This window comes from Dermacentor andersoni, chromosome 7 (assembly GCF_023375885.2).
Source record: "Dermacentor andersoni chromosome 7, qqDerAnde1_hic_scaffold, whole genome shotgun sequence".
NCBI lineage: Eukaryota > Metazoa > Arthropoda > Arachnida > Ixodida > Ixodidae > Dermacentor > Dermacentor andersoni.
In genome coordinates this window covers 179043482-179058981 of record NC_092820.1, presented here as the reverse complement: position 1 = coordinate 179058981, position 15500 = coordinate 179043482, and the positions used below count along the sequence as shown (strand labels likewise).

At 46.6% G+C, this 15500-nt stretch overlaps 1 protein-coding gene across 2 annotated transcripts in view; it reads right to left on the bottom strand.

Moving 5' to 3' along the window:
- Positions 1-9167: 9167 nt before the first annotated feature.
- The window catches only part of LOC126533276 (uncharacterized), a 389342-nt gene continuing 383009 nt past the window's right edge, over positions 9168-15500 (bottom strand). For both annotated transcript variants that reach the window (XM_072289419.1, XM_072289420.1), the window contains one exon: positions 9168-10728. In XM_072289419.1, the coding sequence (XP_072145520.1) occupies positions 10722-10728 (7 nt within the window). In that variant the 3' untranslated portion in view covers positions 9168-10721. The remainder of the gene's footprint in view (positions 10729-15500) is intronic.

Genomic DNA, 15500 nt, shown 5'->3' with positions numbered 1-15500 from the left:
CGGGGGCCGGAACCTCCGTGATTAGAAGCAAACAAAGAGGTCTTGACTCTTCGCGGCTTCTTCCTCCAGGCGGATGGCGTGTTGCTGTGGAGTAGGGTCCTCGCTCCGCAGCAGGGCTTCCCAGGCCTCTCTACAATTTATGTTTGCTTTAGCCCCTGGTGAGCTAGCGCATTCCCAGATTATGTGATCGAGGGTCCCTCTCACCCCACAGTGTTTGCACTCATCGTTTTCTCTATCATGCATAACATGGTATGCCCAGACCGGGTTTACGAAGTTCCCAGCTTGCAGGCGCCGCCATGCGACTGCCTCTCTATTATTGTTTAGACTTTTATCCGGTGGTGGCACCAGTCTCCTACCTAGCCGATAATTTTCGACAATCTCCGTATAATTTTGCATGCTGTTCCTGCTCTGCGTCACCTGCCTTCTCAGTTACGAACAGACGCTACCATCTGAACTGTTCAGTACACCCCATTGCACTTTGAGCAAAAGTTGCTCAAAATTACTTTTTTGTGCACAAAGTAAATAAAAAGTGTCACGGTGTTTGTTGTTTGTTTTGTTCGTCAAAAAGAAAATGAATTAAGCTTTAACATAAATATGTTCATAGTATTTAACTTCGTCCTTGTCACTGCTCACAGATCACTTCCAACTCATTTGCACGTCCCATAATCCGTGGACAAATATAAAAAATACATGTGTCAATTAAATTTATTAGGCGAAGAAGCGTTGACGGGGGTGGATCAATTCACCACAGCGTTGTCTCAAGCGACTGCTGGGCATGATGCGTTAATGTCCCTACGTCTGCACAGGCGCTCGCCGTCTTTAGTTAATAAACATCTTAAGCATAAGCAGCAAAAAACAAAGCCCCCGCTGAAGGGAGCACCGTGGCGCTTTTAAGAGAAAAAGTTGTTGAAAAGCGGAATCGCAGTGCACGACCGCTCATTTGCGGTGTAGCTGCAGCCTCTAAAGACTCGCTAGACATGTCATTCAAAGGTCCTTTGAAGCTGTGGCGACACTGTGGATACCAAACTTTCCGGTGAGCACTTCGCCAAACCTTTGTGACGGGCCAAAACGTGTGTGAAGTGTGAACGCTAACGGCGGCGGTGAGGCGGCGGCCGCTGGTACGCGGAACGCGTCGGCGACGCGGCCGCGACAGATGGCGACGCCGACTCCAGCTACGGAAGCGCCGAGAACGCCGACGACAACGTTTAACGAGGCAGCAGGCCCCGAGAAAACACCCAACGCGCAACTCACCTCCTCGGACGTGGACCGAGATGAGATGGAATACCAAGAAACCGTTAATGAGGATTGCATCGTCCTCCAGAGTACCGAAGAAACTGGCGGACCCCATGGACGCCAAGACGACGACGGAGATTGGCAAACGGTTTTGACCGTGCGCCAAAAGAGGGCGCTCGCACGAGCGGGCAAAAAGACCACTTTTTCCGAGGGTGGCTACGAATCATCGGGCCCATCGTCCAAGCCCCCGGTACAACCAGCGAATAAAAGGAAATCCAAGACAAGGCGGCTTCCACCACTGCCTAAGGACGACTTTAAAGTGATCGTGCGCCCTCACCAAGGTATCCCTATCAGGGAACTCACGGCGCCCCAGATCGCAGAAGCAGTTATAAACGCCTGCCAAGGAATAGTGAATGGAAACCATTTCCTGCTGAGATTGAAACCAGGATCAAACATTTTTATTATCTCAACCCCTACCGAAGAGGTAGCGGATATTGCAAGAATTACAGGCCTCACCTTAAACGGTCGACTGCACGCAGTGAGTGCGTACGCAGCAGCAGGCGAAGACACAAAGAAAGGAGTGATACATGGCATCGCTCCTCACACAAGCCCTGAAACCCTGCTAGCCAACCTACGTCTTCGTACGCAAGGCGTCGATATACTAAGAGCTAGGATGTTGGGTGAAAAGAAAACAGCGGTAATTACCTTCTTTGGCCCCATCATACCGCGATACGCCTATTATATGGGAGGGGAGCTTCCCTGCTTCCCATACAAGAATACCATACTACAAGACTTGCAAGCAAACGGGTCACAGAACGGACGTCTGCCCGAACCCCCACCTGCCGGTATGTCACAACTGCGGCACTCGGGAGCCACAACCAGACCGCGACTACAACCCTGTTTGCGCCACCTGCGGAGAAAAGCATCTCACGGGATCCAAGGAGTGTAAATGTCGTTTCAAGCTGCCACCACAGCGACCGCAGCCAAAATCATCAAACCGGATGGCCGGCAAAACGCCGGGCAAGACGATCAAGTCATCGTCACCAAAACGGAGATGGTCTGACACAGACGATACGGGCGAGGACGACTGGCCTCCACTGCGGACTCAAGGGGACATTCCAACGTCGCAACCCCAAATTCGAAAATCAAGATCACAAGAACGACAGAAGAATCGAGACCAAGGACTATCTGACCACTCCGCCTCCAGCCACCACCGAATGTCCTCCAGATCTCCTACCCCATCCAGGACTTCAGTGGCAATAGGTGACTCGACCCAACATAAGGTGATCTGGGCGGGGATGGCACGAAAAGGGGCTCCAATAACCGCCAACCCTGAGTACCAAAGAATCCTTTCTGAAGATCGCCAGCTTAAACAAACAGTAGAAGAAATTAAAATCGAGATGGCAACGCTGAAGGCACAGTTTCAGAATGCCAAAATTGGGCAAGCTAAACCAGCACAAGGGGATAAACCTGCCGCCCAACAGACAGCAATTAGCAACATTGAAAGAATGATGAATCAGGTAGTGGAACAAATTCAGGCTCTGCGAACGTTTCAACAGCAGTTATCTGCTGAGGTGCAGAACCACAAAGTTTATGTGGACGAACAAATGTCTAAACTGCAGCAAACATCACGCAAAAGAGCCAGCAGTAACCCCGGAACACCGACGGCGAGAAAGGTAAAAAACGGAGCTGTTTCCGATTCAACGGATACCGAAATCGTAGCTAACCATGGCCAGTAAAACAAACCGAACCACGGGCACCGCTGAGATAGGGCAATGAAACTGCCGCTCTATTCAGAAAAGAGCGGCAGCGCTACAAGCTTATTTAGACGCCGCCATTATTCAACCGGACGTCATCTGTCTTCAGGAAGTTGGAAAGGGAGTAGTTAAGCTTAGAGACTACTACACCTTTCAACATCCCATGTATCCTAGAGTGGCTGGTGCACAAGCATATCGCGGCCAGTGACCACTATTATCCCCAATGCTCAACGGAGCACCAACTGATCGAATTACACACTACAAAAAGGAGTAAAACCAAAACGTTAATTGGCAACGTGTACAGCCCACCGAAAGAACGGCGGACTGCGTTTCCCCCAGATGCTTGAATGGGCACTTGGACATATGGAAAAAAAAAGACAGGTTTATTTTAGTCGGGGATTTTAATGCTCCCCACACCAATTGGGGTTATAGGACAAATACAAGAAAGGGCAGAAACCTAGTAGAAGCAGTACATAAATATAACCTGCAACTAGAGACCTTACCCCTCGCCCCCACGAGACTTGGAAATAGCGTCTGCGGAGACACGTACCCAGACCTCACCTTTACATTTAACGTAAAAGAGGGACAGTGGAGGAACCTGGATGAAAATCTGGGAAGTGACCATTATATTATTAGTTACTCCACTACGACTCCCAAATTAAAAAAGCCTTTCAGAAACGCGAAACTTACAGACTGGACTGCATATAGACATTACCCGGCCCTCAGCATCCAATAGATACAATAGAAGAATGGGTAGCCGAAATGATGCAGGCATACCAAACTAACACAAAGCACGTCGCGCTAAGCGAAAAAACACCGGTAGTGGATCCCCACCTCGTCCATATGTGGGAAGGCAGGCGAAGTCTTACTAAACGATGGAAGAGACAGCGCTTAAACAGAAAGCTCAGAGCTAGAATAGAACAACTGACAGAACAAGCAAATGAGTATGCTAGGCAACTACAAGCGAACAACCGGATACAATTTTGTGACTCGTTACGAGGAACGCTCTCAACAACCAAGATATGGGCAATTTTACGGAGCATGCTTGATCCACACAATATAAAAACAGTCACTACTAGAGCATTACGCACATAGGTAGGAGAAATTAAGGGGGATGACGCATCCTTGATCCAAACCCTGGCAGACAGATACATCGGGACAGGAGGAGATAACATCGATAAGAGAGAGTACAAAGGCATGGACAATCCCAAGCTTGATGCACCCATAACGAAACAAGAAGTATATGCCGCCGCTCTAGCATTAAAACGTAACTCAGCCCCAGGCGAGGACGGCATCACGAATGCTATGTTAAGAAATATGAGTGATCAGCAACTGGAACGCCTAACCCGGTACTTCAATGAGAAAATCTGGGAAACGCGAGAGCTTCCTAATCAATAGAAAGAAGCGACCATAATCTTAATACCTAAACCGGGGAAAGCAAGAACATTGCAGAATCAGGCCAGTATCTCTAACCTCCTGCTTAGGCAAAATTTTCGAAAAGGTCCTTCATATCAGGCTTATCAGCTATATCGAAGGGCACGAACTTCTCTTGCACAACATGTACGGCTTCAGACAACATTTTTCTACACAAGACATATTCGTAAGGCTACGAGATGACGTGCTGCAAAATATCCCTACAGGGGGAGAGAACATCATAGCAGCGCTTATTGACTTAAAAAGCGCTTTTGATACGATCTCCCATACCCTCATACTTGAAGAGCTCGAAAGAATGGGCTGTGGAATTAAGAGCCACAATTACATCCGCTCTTTCCTTACTGAACGTAAAGCCACAATAGGTATGGAAAATATTCGATCTTCCAAACTCCCAATGCCTAACAGAGGCACACCACAGGGTGCCATCCTCTCACCACTTCTATTTAATGTCGCAATGAACCGCTTGGCACGACAACTAGAGAAAATTAACGACCTCAACTTCGCGTTTTACGCAGACGACATCACCTTATGGGCTTGCAAAGGCTCGTTAGGGCAAAAAGAACAAACTATCCAGGGGGCTATCGACTCGGTGAAGGACTTCGCAGAACAAAACGGTATGCAATGCGCTCCGGAAAAATCTGAGTTTATCCGGATCCACGGGCGTAACTACAGAAACAAACCGAGCGTCCACCTAACTATGGGTGACCAGACGTTACCAGAAAGAAATATGATCAGAATACTAGGACTATGATTACAAAGCAACAAAAGAGCCGCTCACACCATTGCGACTCTAAAGTCAAGCACGAGGAGCATCGCTAGACTAATAAGCAGAATTGCAAAGAAAGGTAAAGGGCTCCACGAAAACGAAACGATAACACTAGTCCAGGCTTTTATTCTTAGCAAAATAACATACGAACTACCATATCAAGAGCTAACCCCGTCGGAAATCAAAGAAATCGACCTACTAATACGTGGCGCGTATAAGGTAGCGCTTGGGCTTCCTAAGAATGCGGCAAACGAGAGGGTGCAAGCTCTACGCATATACAACACATTTGAAGAGTTAAGAGCAGCCGTTCTTATGACACAAAGAGAACGACTATGCCTTACAAGCACAGGTAGAAACGTTCTGTCGCGTTTAGGCTACCCACTGCGACCGCAGTACTCCAAGGAACAAGCGACCCCAATGCCGGATCCAATACGCGAGCGCATAGTGGTCTCTCCAATCCCACGCAACATGAAGAAAACTTATCACACAGCGAGAAGACAAGCGAGAGCTAAACATCTTCAGAAAACCTTCGGCAGTAATCAAGACGTAATGTATACTGATGCAGCTAGATTTAGCAAAGGACATGTAATAGTGGCAGTTCAACCCACACGTCAAGGAACGCTTCACACATCAGCCTCGATACGCACTAGGTGCACTGCAACAGCGGAAGCAGCGGCCATTACTCTCGCTATCGCATACAAGGGAAAGCAAAACAGCTCAGCTTTAATAATGTCCGACTCACAAGTGGCGTGTAGAATGTATCTACAAGGCAACATACCCCAAGTCACCCTTAAGATCATAGGCGACACATTGAAAGAGGATCGTGCAATTTTATGGTGTCCTGGCCACGAGGGTATCTCGGGAAACGAACAGGCACACACTCTAGCTCGAGGCTTTACTAACCGAGCTGTAGATACGCACAACGATGAAAAAGACGATCGCCTAGTGGTCCGCGATATACTGGAGCGCCAGCGAAGAGCCCGGCAACAGTACGCCCCACCACACAAACTACTCAATGTAGAGGAGGCGCAGAAATATAGAAGAATACAGACGTATACCTACCCACATTTGGGTAGATACCATAAAATAAACCAAACCTTGTACACTAACTCTTGCCCGTGGTGCGGGTCATGGCCTTCATTGCCTCACGTAACACGGGAATGCGCCAAAAGACCTCATGCCATTAATTCGCCTTTGGTACTCACCTTGCTAAGGGAGCCCTGGGAGGCCATCCTCGCTCTTGCTGACCTCGAGACCCAGAAGGGCCTCTTGGACCAAGCTGGGCGGGTCGCGATGGCCACTGGAGTCTTGGAATAGGGACCCACCCTGCACCACTCCCTTCCGCCATTTTTTTTTGCCTCATCAATAAATGTTTATTCCTCCTCCTCCTCATGTTACTCACCGAACATCGCAGTCCCGGAGCCGTAGCGGAAATATTCCTTGCGTCTTTGCTTGCTACATACCGAATTTGTAGGCGACGGCTGACTGCCGGTTCCCAAGTTTCGCGAGCCAAGCTTCACGCAGCTTCTTGCCCTGCGGCTACGGGTAAATAAGGCTGACACCGGGCTCCGTTGCGTACGTCCGGCACTGCGGCACCGAGCAGTAGAGTAGCCTACCATGCTGCATGCCTCCAAAGGCAGCCACTACCTATTAGAGTACTTTCAAATGTTGTCAAGCGGTAACCCCTCACCACTTAATCAGAACCGCAGCGCAGGGGTGCGTTCGGAGATGGTTGTTCGGCGCGTTCGTTCGGTTACCGGCGCGCGCGACTGGCCTACTCCGCGCCGACATCGCCAGCCGTGGGGCGCGGCCACGTTTTCGGTGACGTCAAAATGACGACACGCTCCTGTCAATCATCCTCCCACCGAGCATTTCGTCTTCTAGGCGTCGAACGCGACGGGAGCTGGGAAGTTTGGAGCGATCATTCGGCTTCGCATGGCGCGTCTGGTGGATTGGAATGGATCCAACCGGCGGCTGCGGCATGGCACGTTTGGATCCAATCCATAGTTTAATTCGAGAAAATGGCGCTTCCGTTGGGAACTTAGGTTGTTGCGCTGGCGCTTCCAGAGGAAGGAGGAGAGCGGGTGGCGGTGCGAAACGCGTTTGAAGAAATGGTAGAAAATGAATTCCGGCGTCGTTTTTGGTTCTCGAAACAAACAATTCGTTGGTTGTACAGAGAAATCGACCCTATCATCGGTGCCAGCGAGCCACTGGAATGTTGTCGCTGCCTCTTGAAAAGTGCGCCACTCTTTCCGTCGTTTCTTCTTCTTTTTTCTTCTCGCTGTGCGCGACACCACCTGGGGACGACGCAATGAAACTAATAGTTATAAATTGCAGTAGTCACACGTACTACTATTTGAAAACGTGTTTGGGCTTGAGAAGAAAAAAAAATGCATTTCTTTAGATAAAGATTTCATTCATTTGGAAGACGAGAAACATTTCGTTTTGTAGTATACTGTCTGCAAGCAGACGACAAACGACGGAAGTAAACTTCCGGGGAGGTCACCGCTCCCTGATTGGCTACTCTCTCCGCTCCGCTGTAACAAATTTTGCATACTGCCACTTTGTGACGTTGCAGCAACCGAACAGAACCCGTATCGAACAATATATCTCCGATCGCGCCCCAGGTGGGACTTCAAACTTTCGTTTTCAGCTCGCTCCGGCGCTTCCGAAGCAGCCGACGCGGCCGCTGTGTCCACGTGATCCCTCGTGCCACGTCACGCCGACGGTGGCGCCAGGTTTTCCAGTGGTGGAGCTCACCCCCAATATTTAAGGAGCAGAACTCCCCAGATTTTCTCTACGCGCAAACGGCTGGCGATCCCTCAAATGAACGTCTAGTCGAATCCACCATAGAGTTTCATACAAGTAATTATTGTACGAAACTCTATGGAATCCACCGCTCTGTCTTGGCTCGGTGCCGCCGTCTGTCGGCCGCCGTTATACTCACCGACGGCAGAAAAGGGTGGTGATAGCCTATGCAACGTCACCACTCCCCCGGATGGGTGGCGGGATACTTGAATTTCGGAAAAGTTATTCGGTCCCTTCAAATACAATTTTCTCGTAAACTAAGTCCTTTCTTGACACGAAACAAGCGTTGCGAGGTTTCTGGAATGGTATCCAAACAGTCCATGTCGACCGATTCTTCGGCTTTAGTGTCCCTTTAAAGGCGAAGCTTAAACGGATACGGATAAAGATCCAATAATATTGGGAAAGCACCACAATTGCATTCCTAAGACACGATTGCTCTTGTCATTCGGGTTATTTTTGACCGTCCACTGCGCGTCACACGCTACGCCTCCCGACAACAAGCCAGCGGATGTGACGTCACATCTACCCTCAGCAGCGACGGGCGAACTGACCGGCTGCGCGCTGTTTCGTTTCCCCGGCGTTGCGCCGTGCATAGTGTTAGGATCGGCCTGCAGGGGTACTGCTCTGCAAAACTATCTCAGCCCGCTGCAGGTGCTTCGATCGATCCGCGGTGGTGGCGCCCTTCTGAGAACCAGCGAGAACGACACCACAAAGTTATTTCCTCCTCCTCAAATATTAGAATTAGATGAATAGTGTCAATGAGAAAATTATAGAGCGACATGAAAAACTCACGATGCAGCTTTCTGTTGCTCAATATGTGCTACATAAAAGTGTTTTTCCGAGCGTGAAATAAGCCCACGAATACACGCAAAGTGCCTGGAGCGGCCAGTCACACGGCAATTTTGAGTGTATTTAAGCATGCAAATACACGCAAAGTACCTCGAGCGGCCAGTCGCGCGGCAATTTTGCGTGTATTTGCGGGCTTCTTTCACGCTCGGAAAAACGCCTCTATGTAGCATGTATTGAGCAACAGAAAGCCGCATCGGGAGTTTCTCATGTCGCTCTACAATTTTCTCACTGACACTTTTCATCTAATTATAATATTTGAGATATAAATTAATTGTGATTAATTACCTAATTAGACGGAATGAGAAAAATCGGAATATCTATAAGCGACGGCAAACAACATTATCTTTATTCTGCTCAGCTACGTGGCATTTGCATATTTTTAATGTTTGGCTCAAGTTACGTGGGACACCCTGTATATACCGAGTGTTTCAGCGAACACTCAAAACTTTTTTTTAATTTCATGTGGCAGATATCACAATTCTAACCTATTAGCTGGGCTACTCGAAGAGGCGGCCATTACTTGCACAAAACGTTCAATGCATAATCGACTACTTAACAAAAACTCGCAAATTAAGCTTTTACCTAATTACCTTATGGCACATATTGCAATTTACAAATTCTAGCTAGGGAGCTCGAAAGGCGGATCTACTTGGAACGAATTCTGAGGATGACACCAGTTTCGAGATATTAATGCCTGAACTTTGTGGAGAAATGCATCGGCGTTCCAGTTACTTTCGTGCTTCACTGCATAAAACCACGTTTTATTAAGAAAGTAAGTGGAACGACAGTGCATTTTCACCGCAAGTTTGAAGGCGCATATTTCGTAAATGGTGTCATGCACTCATTTCTTTTCAAGTGGATACGCCTTGCAGTCTCACCGGCCAGAATTGGTAAATTGCAATATATGTGCTCTAAGGTAATTAGTTAGAAAAATAATTAGTAAATGTCCGTTAATTAGTCGATTTGTATATTAATTTATTGGGGAAGGAAAGTCCGCCACTTCGAGGAGACCCGCTCACGGACTAGAATTGTGCTACCACCCACAGGCAATTAAAAAAAAAATCTGCAAGTGTCTGTGTGTTGTACTCTATCGAATATACAGGGTCCCCTACTAAAAGTCAAACTGCTGGCCCGCGTCATGTGATTGTGCATAGACAGGAATGACAAGCCCCATTCTTTTGCATGTGCAAACCAATGCCTGCAAATAAACACGCGCACTAGCAGTGATAGCAGTCTTTCATAAACTTTGCTACGCGTAATTATGTGGCAGAAGAATAGAAAATTGACAAACGCACCATAAGCGGTCGTCACTCGTACACAAGGGCAATCGAGTGCATGGTCTGGCCGTTGTCTGAACAAGGCAGGAGTATGAGCGTGGAGTGGCGAGCAGCGATCGCTGCTGCATGGTTGCGGTCGTGCTTCTAAACATGTCTTGCTCAGTGCCATGCATACATGCACACGTCGGGGTTGCGTTCTTATAAATGTATGTACATAGAAAAGTAATTGTTTTCGATGCATTTTTACAAACCACTAGAGAGCATGCAACCCATTTGTCAGACGCTTCTGGGCCTCAACCACGTACGTTACCCTTTAACACTCCTGTTGCACATCGGCGGCGAGATGCGGGAAGATCTCGCCAAAGGCGAGAGAAGGGAGTCAGTCGCATGGGTGCACACTCAAGCGCGAACCCGCAATTCGCTCGTTCGTGAAGCGATGTCACAACACAGACAGCACATCACTTGGGTTTCTAAGGAAGTGGTGGACGCTGTAAAACTCCTTTTAACATCGGAGTTGCCAGAGCTGCAGTGGCCAGCCCTTCTTCGTCTGCGCATTCTCCCGTGGTCGTGGAATGATCTCGTGGTAGGGCCGGCGGATCAGACCCTGTAAGACGGCCAAGCAGCGTTCGTTATTGCACGAAACTTTCGTTCTTTTCTTCACTGATTCCTTTCTGCACATATACAGAAATCGAAGCAAAAGCGAAAGGCCCAGCAGCCTGACGGTGGCTTTTGCTTCGAATGCAGTTTGGACTAATACAAATAGGCAAGCAACACTTGTTATGCTAAACTTAAGACGAGTTAATCGTCTTCACAAGTATAAGGAATGTGAACGATAATATTAACAAAGAAAAAGCTAATCTGCAAGATATACGCTCTCAAGCAGCAAGAAAAAATATACATATGCTCGAAAAGAAAATCACCAGTAGCACATGATAATGGTGTGTGGTGTTTAATGGCGCAAGCATAGAGTTTCTCACTATATTACCTAGAAGGAAATCTGGCGCTGCTGCGCTGTGGTATGCATATGAATGTCGGTATATTGCGACTTCGGATTGGCATCGTTCTTCGAGAGCCAGGACACCTTGAAGACGCACCTGGCAAGCACTGTTCCGTCTGTCACAATGACTCATTTTCTACTGAAACAGCACGTGAAAAGCGGTTTTAGCTTTATTACAACACAAAAACACGTTTTGTCTAATTATGAGAGCTTGTGATTGCATGTACAATTATATTAAACGTAACAAGTCCCAGCGGGCCGCTAAAGTTGGAGGACACACGACAATATTCGCGCTCGCTTTCGAACAGTTGGTCGTCTGTTCCTGCTTTTCTTCGCTTGGTATGCACTGTAGGTGAGTAAAGGTCACTGGAAGATGTAACATGCGTGAATGAACACCTTTTAGGAATATTTTACTTTAAGAAGGGGTTATTTATGTAGCTATATCCACGTTTTAGACGAAGCCTCTTACAACACCAGCCAACACAAGCCTCGCACATACATACACCGTCATTCGCATGACAGCACAGCGCCCCTTAGGAAACTCACGTAGACGGTGGCGCCAGATTTCCCTCTAGGTGTTATAGTGTGTCAAAACAAAATACCATAGAGTTTCTAAATACATATCCTAGAGGGAAATGTGGCGCTAGTGTGTACGGGGGTTCTCAAGAGCGTTGCCTCAACCTACATGGGAATGATGGGAAGTACAGGCTTCGGATTGACTTCGATCTTTAGACTAGTGGCGTTTGCTTGCGGCGCAGTAAACAAAGCTATACTCGAATATTATCGCGTAAAACCTAATTTTATTTCTGACGTATGTTATATAATGCACAACACGCTACATAAACCTTGTACGACTTTGAGATGGAAGCATGGTTTACTATGGTTTGTCACCAGGACACACCGGGGTATGTATACTTTTGCGATTCTGTTACCGATTTAAGAGGAAGCTTTAGCTCGGGCCCAACTCCGACGCGGCATATTCAAATACATGTAAAAACGCAAAAACGTTTTTATGAGATAACCCCTGGACCGATCTTAATGAAATTTGTTGCATTTGAGAGAGAAAGTTAAATTCTAGTGACTGTTGGAAGCGGAATTTTGATTTAGGGCTTGAATTTTGTTAAAAGGATTTTCAAAAATTCAGACGTTTGAAAAAAATAGAAGCACGAAGTTTACAAGCTAATAGCTCTGCATCAAGAACAGATATCGCGATTCTGTAAACGGCATCCATTAGACCATTCAAAGCGGACAAATTTGATATGTCAGTTTACATCTTACGTGAATTTGTTACGTTGTTTACGAAGGTTCTGCAAAAGCTGTAATTACACATTACTCCATTTTTTGAGGTTCATGTGTAACATATCAATTTTGTCCGCTTTAGATGTGCTATCAGGTACAATTCACAGAATTGCGATATCGTTTTTTCTTGCTAAGTTACGGAGTTGTAAACTTGATAGTTTCGTTTTCTGAAAATTTGCGATTTTTGCCAAATTTTTATAAAAATTTGACGACCTAAATCGAAAATTCGAAACCAACAGTCACTAGATTTTAAGCTTTTCTTTTAAATGCAGCAAACCCCGTCAAATGTAGTGCAGTGGTTGCCGAGAAAAACGAATTCTCCTTTTACATGTATTTAGATAGGAGCACCCGAGCTAGAGCTCCCTCTTAACGCCAAAGAATAATTATTTATTTATTTTTGCAACAGCAATAACAACCGTGCATGTACTTATATAAGAATACTCATCAAGTATTTCTGGAAATAAAAATGTCGTATTGTTAGAAAGTGTTGCGCCCTTAATTGAGCGGAATGCTACAAGTGTCGTCTGCTACGACGCCTGCTCGCTGCAAACGCGAGACTTTTCTCGCATGCGACAGGCACTTGCGAACTCTCTTGCTCTTTCGAAAGGCTGCGTCGGCTGTCACGATTGCTGAACGTCTTCAAGTACTTTTAAACACATCTGCTGCAGTGCTAGCTAGGACGCTAGTGGCCTCCTACGAGTGTTTCGTCATCATATTTTATATTGACGTACCGCTTTCGAAGCGTTATGGCGTGGCTTTGCACTTACCCATTTTGCGACACTAGACTACAGCCAGGAAGCAGCAACCTTTCCTACCACAAGTAAGTTTGTGTTCTCAAAGTCCTAAAGCATTTCAATGAGCACATAAACGAGCAATGCATAATGAAGCTCTCAATGAAATTTGTTTGTCAAGCCACAAGAAGTACAACTGTCTTGTGTAAGTAGTGCCTTCTTTTTCCTATTCTGAAGTTTCATAAAGCACGTAACGCTACAGTGTCAACCTAACACACTTAACAAACCAAGGTCCAAAACATGTTCTTTCAACGTTTACGATGCCGTCGCTTTCTCGTCAGGGCTTTGACGCCACACCGCAACACAAACATCGTCCCAGTCGCTCGAAGTGGCGATAGCACCACTTCGAGCAACATAACAAAGGCAGAGAGTTTTGCGTTGCACTGTCCCACTGCAGGTTATAGCAATTGCGCTTGGAGCGAAACCAAAACTGCCAAAAAATACTTGTAGGCTAGTTCGCCAGTCAATAGAATGCCAATCCGAAGCCTGTACTTCCCATCATTGCCATGATGGTTGAACGATCGCAGCGCCAGATTTCCCTCTAGGTATACTAATGTGAAACTCTATGCAAAATACACTATACTGATGGGTGACTTCAATGCCAGGGTAGGCAAGAAGCAGGCTGGAGACAAGTCAGTGGGGGAATATGGCATAGTTAATAGGAATAGCAGGGGAGAGTTATTAGTAGAGTTTGCATAACGGACTAAATTGCGGATAATGAATACCTTCTTCCACAAGCGGGATAACCGAAAGTGGACGTGGAGGAGCCCGAATGGTGAGACTAGATTTGAAATAGACTTCATATTCTGCGCTAACCCTGGCATAATACAAGATGTGGACGTGCTCGGCAAGGTGCGCTGCAGTGACCGTAGGATGGTAAGATCTCGAATTAGCCTAGACTTGAGGAGGGAACGGAAGAAACTGGTACATAAGAAGCCGATCAATGAGTTAGCGGTAAGAGGCAAAATAGAGGAAATCCGGATCAAGCTACGGATCAGGTATTCGGATTTAACTCGGAAAGAGTACCTTAGTGTTGAAGCAATGAACCACAATCTTATAGGCATCATTAAGGAGTGTGCAATAGAAGTCGGTGGTAACTTCGTTAGACAGGATACCGGTAAGCTATCACAGCAGACGAAAGATCTCATTAAGAAACCCCAATGTATGAAAGCCTCTAACCCTACAGCTAGAATAGAACTCGCATTACTTTCCAAGTTAATCAACAAGCGTAAGATAGCTGACATAAAGAAGTATAATATGGATAGAAGTGAGCATGCTTTCAGGAACCGAGGAAGCCTAAAAGCAGTGAAGAAGAAACTAGGAATAGGCAGGAATCAGATGTATGTGTTAAGTGACAAAGCCGGCAATATCATTACTAATATGGATAAGATAGTTCAAGTGGCTGAGGAGTTCTATAGAGATTTATACAGCACCAGTGGCACCCACCACGATAATGGAAGAGGGGATAGTCTAGAGGAGTTTGACATCCCACAAGTAACGCCGGAAGAAGTAAAGAAAGCCTTGGGAGCTATGCAAAGGGGGAAGGCAGCTGGAGAGGATCATGTAACAGCATATTTGTTGAAGGATGGTTGGCAGAATGTTCTAGAAAAACTGGCCACCCTGTATACGCAATGTCTCATGACCTCGAGCGTACCGGAATCTTCGAAGAACGCCAACATAATCTTAATTCATAAGAAGGGTGACGCCAAAGACTTGAAAAATTATAGACAGATTAGCTTACTGTCCGTTGCCTACAAAGTATTTACTAAGGTAATCGCAAATAGAATCAGGAACACCTTATACTTCTGTCAACCAAATGACCAGTCAGGAATTCGTAAAGGCTACTCAACAATAGATCATATTCACACTGCCAATCACGTGATAGAGAAATGTGCGGAATATAACCAACTCTTCTATATAGCTTTCACTGATTACGAGAAAGCGTTTGATTCAGTCGAAACCTCAGCAGTCAGGCAGGTATTACGGAATCAGGGTGTAGACGAGCCGTATGTAAATATACCGAAAGGTATCTATAGTGGCTCCACAGCCACCGTAGTCCTCCATAAAGAAAGCAACAAAATCCCAATAGAGAAGGGCGTCAGGCAGGGAGATACGATCTCTCCGATGCTATTCACAGCGTGTTTACAGGAGGTATTCAGAGACCTGGATTGGGAAGAACTGGGGATAAGAGTTAATGGAGAATACCTTAGTGACTTGCGATTCGCTGATGATATTGCCTTGCGTAGTAACTCAGGGGACCAATTGCAATGCATGCTCACTGACCTGGAC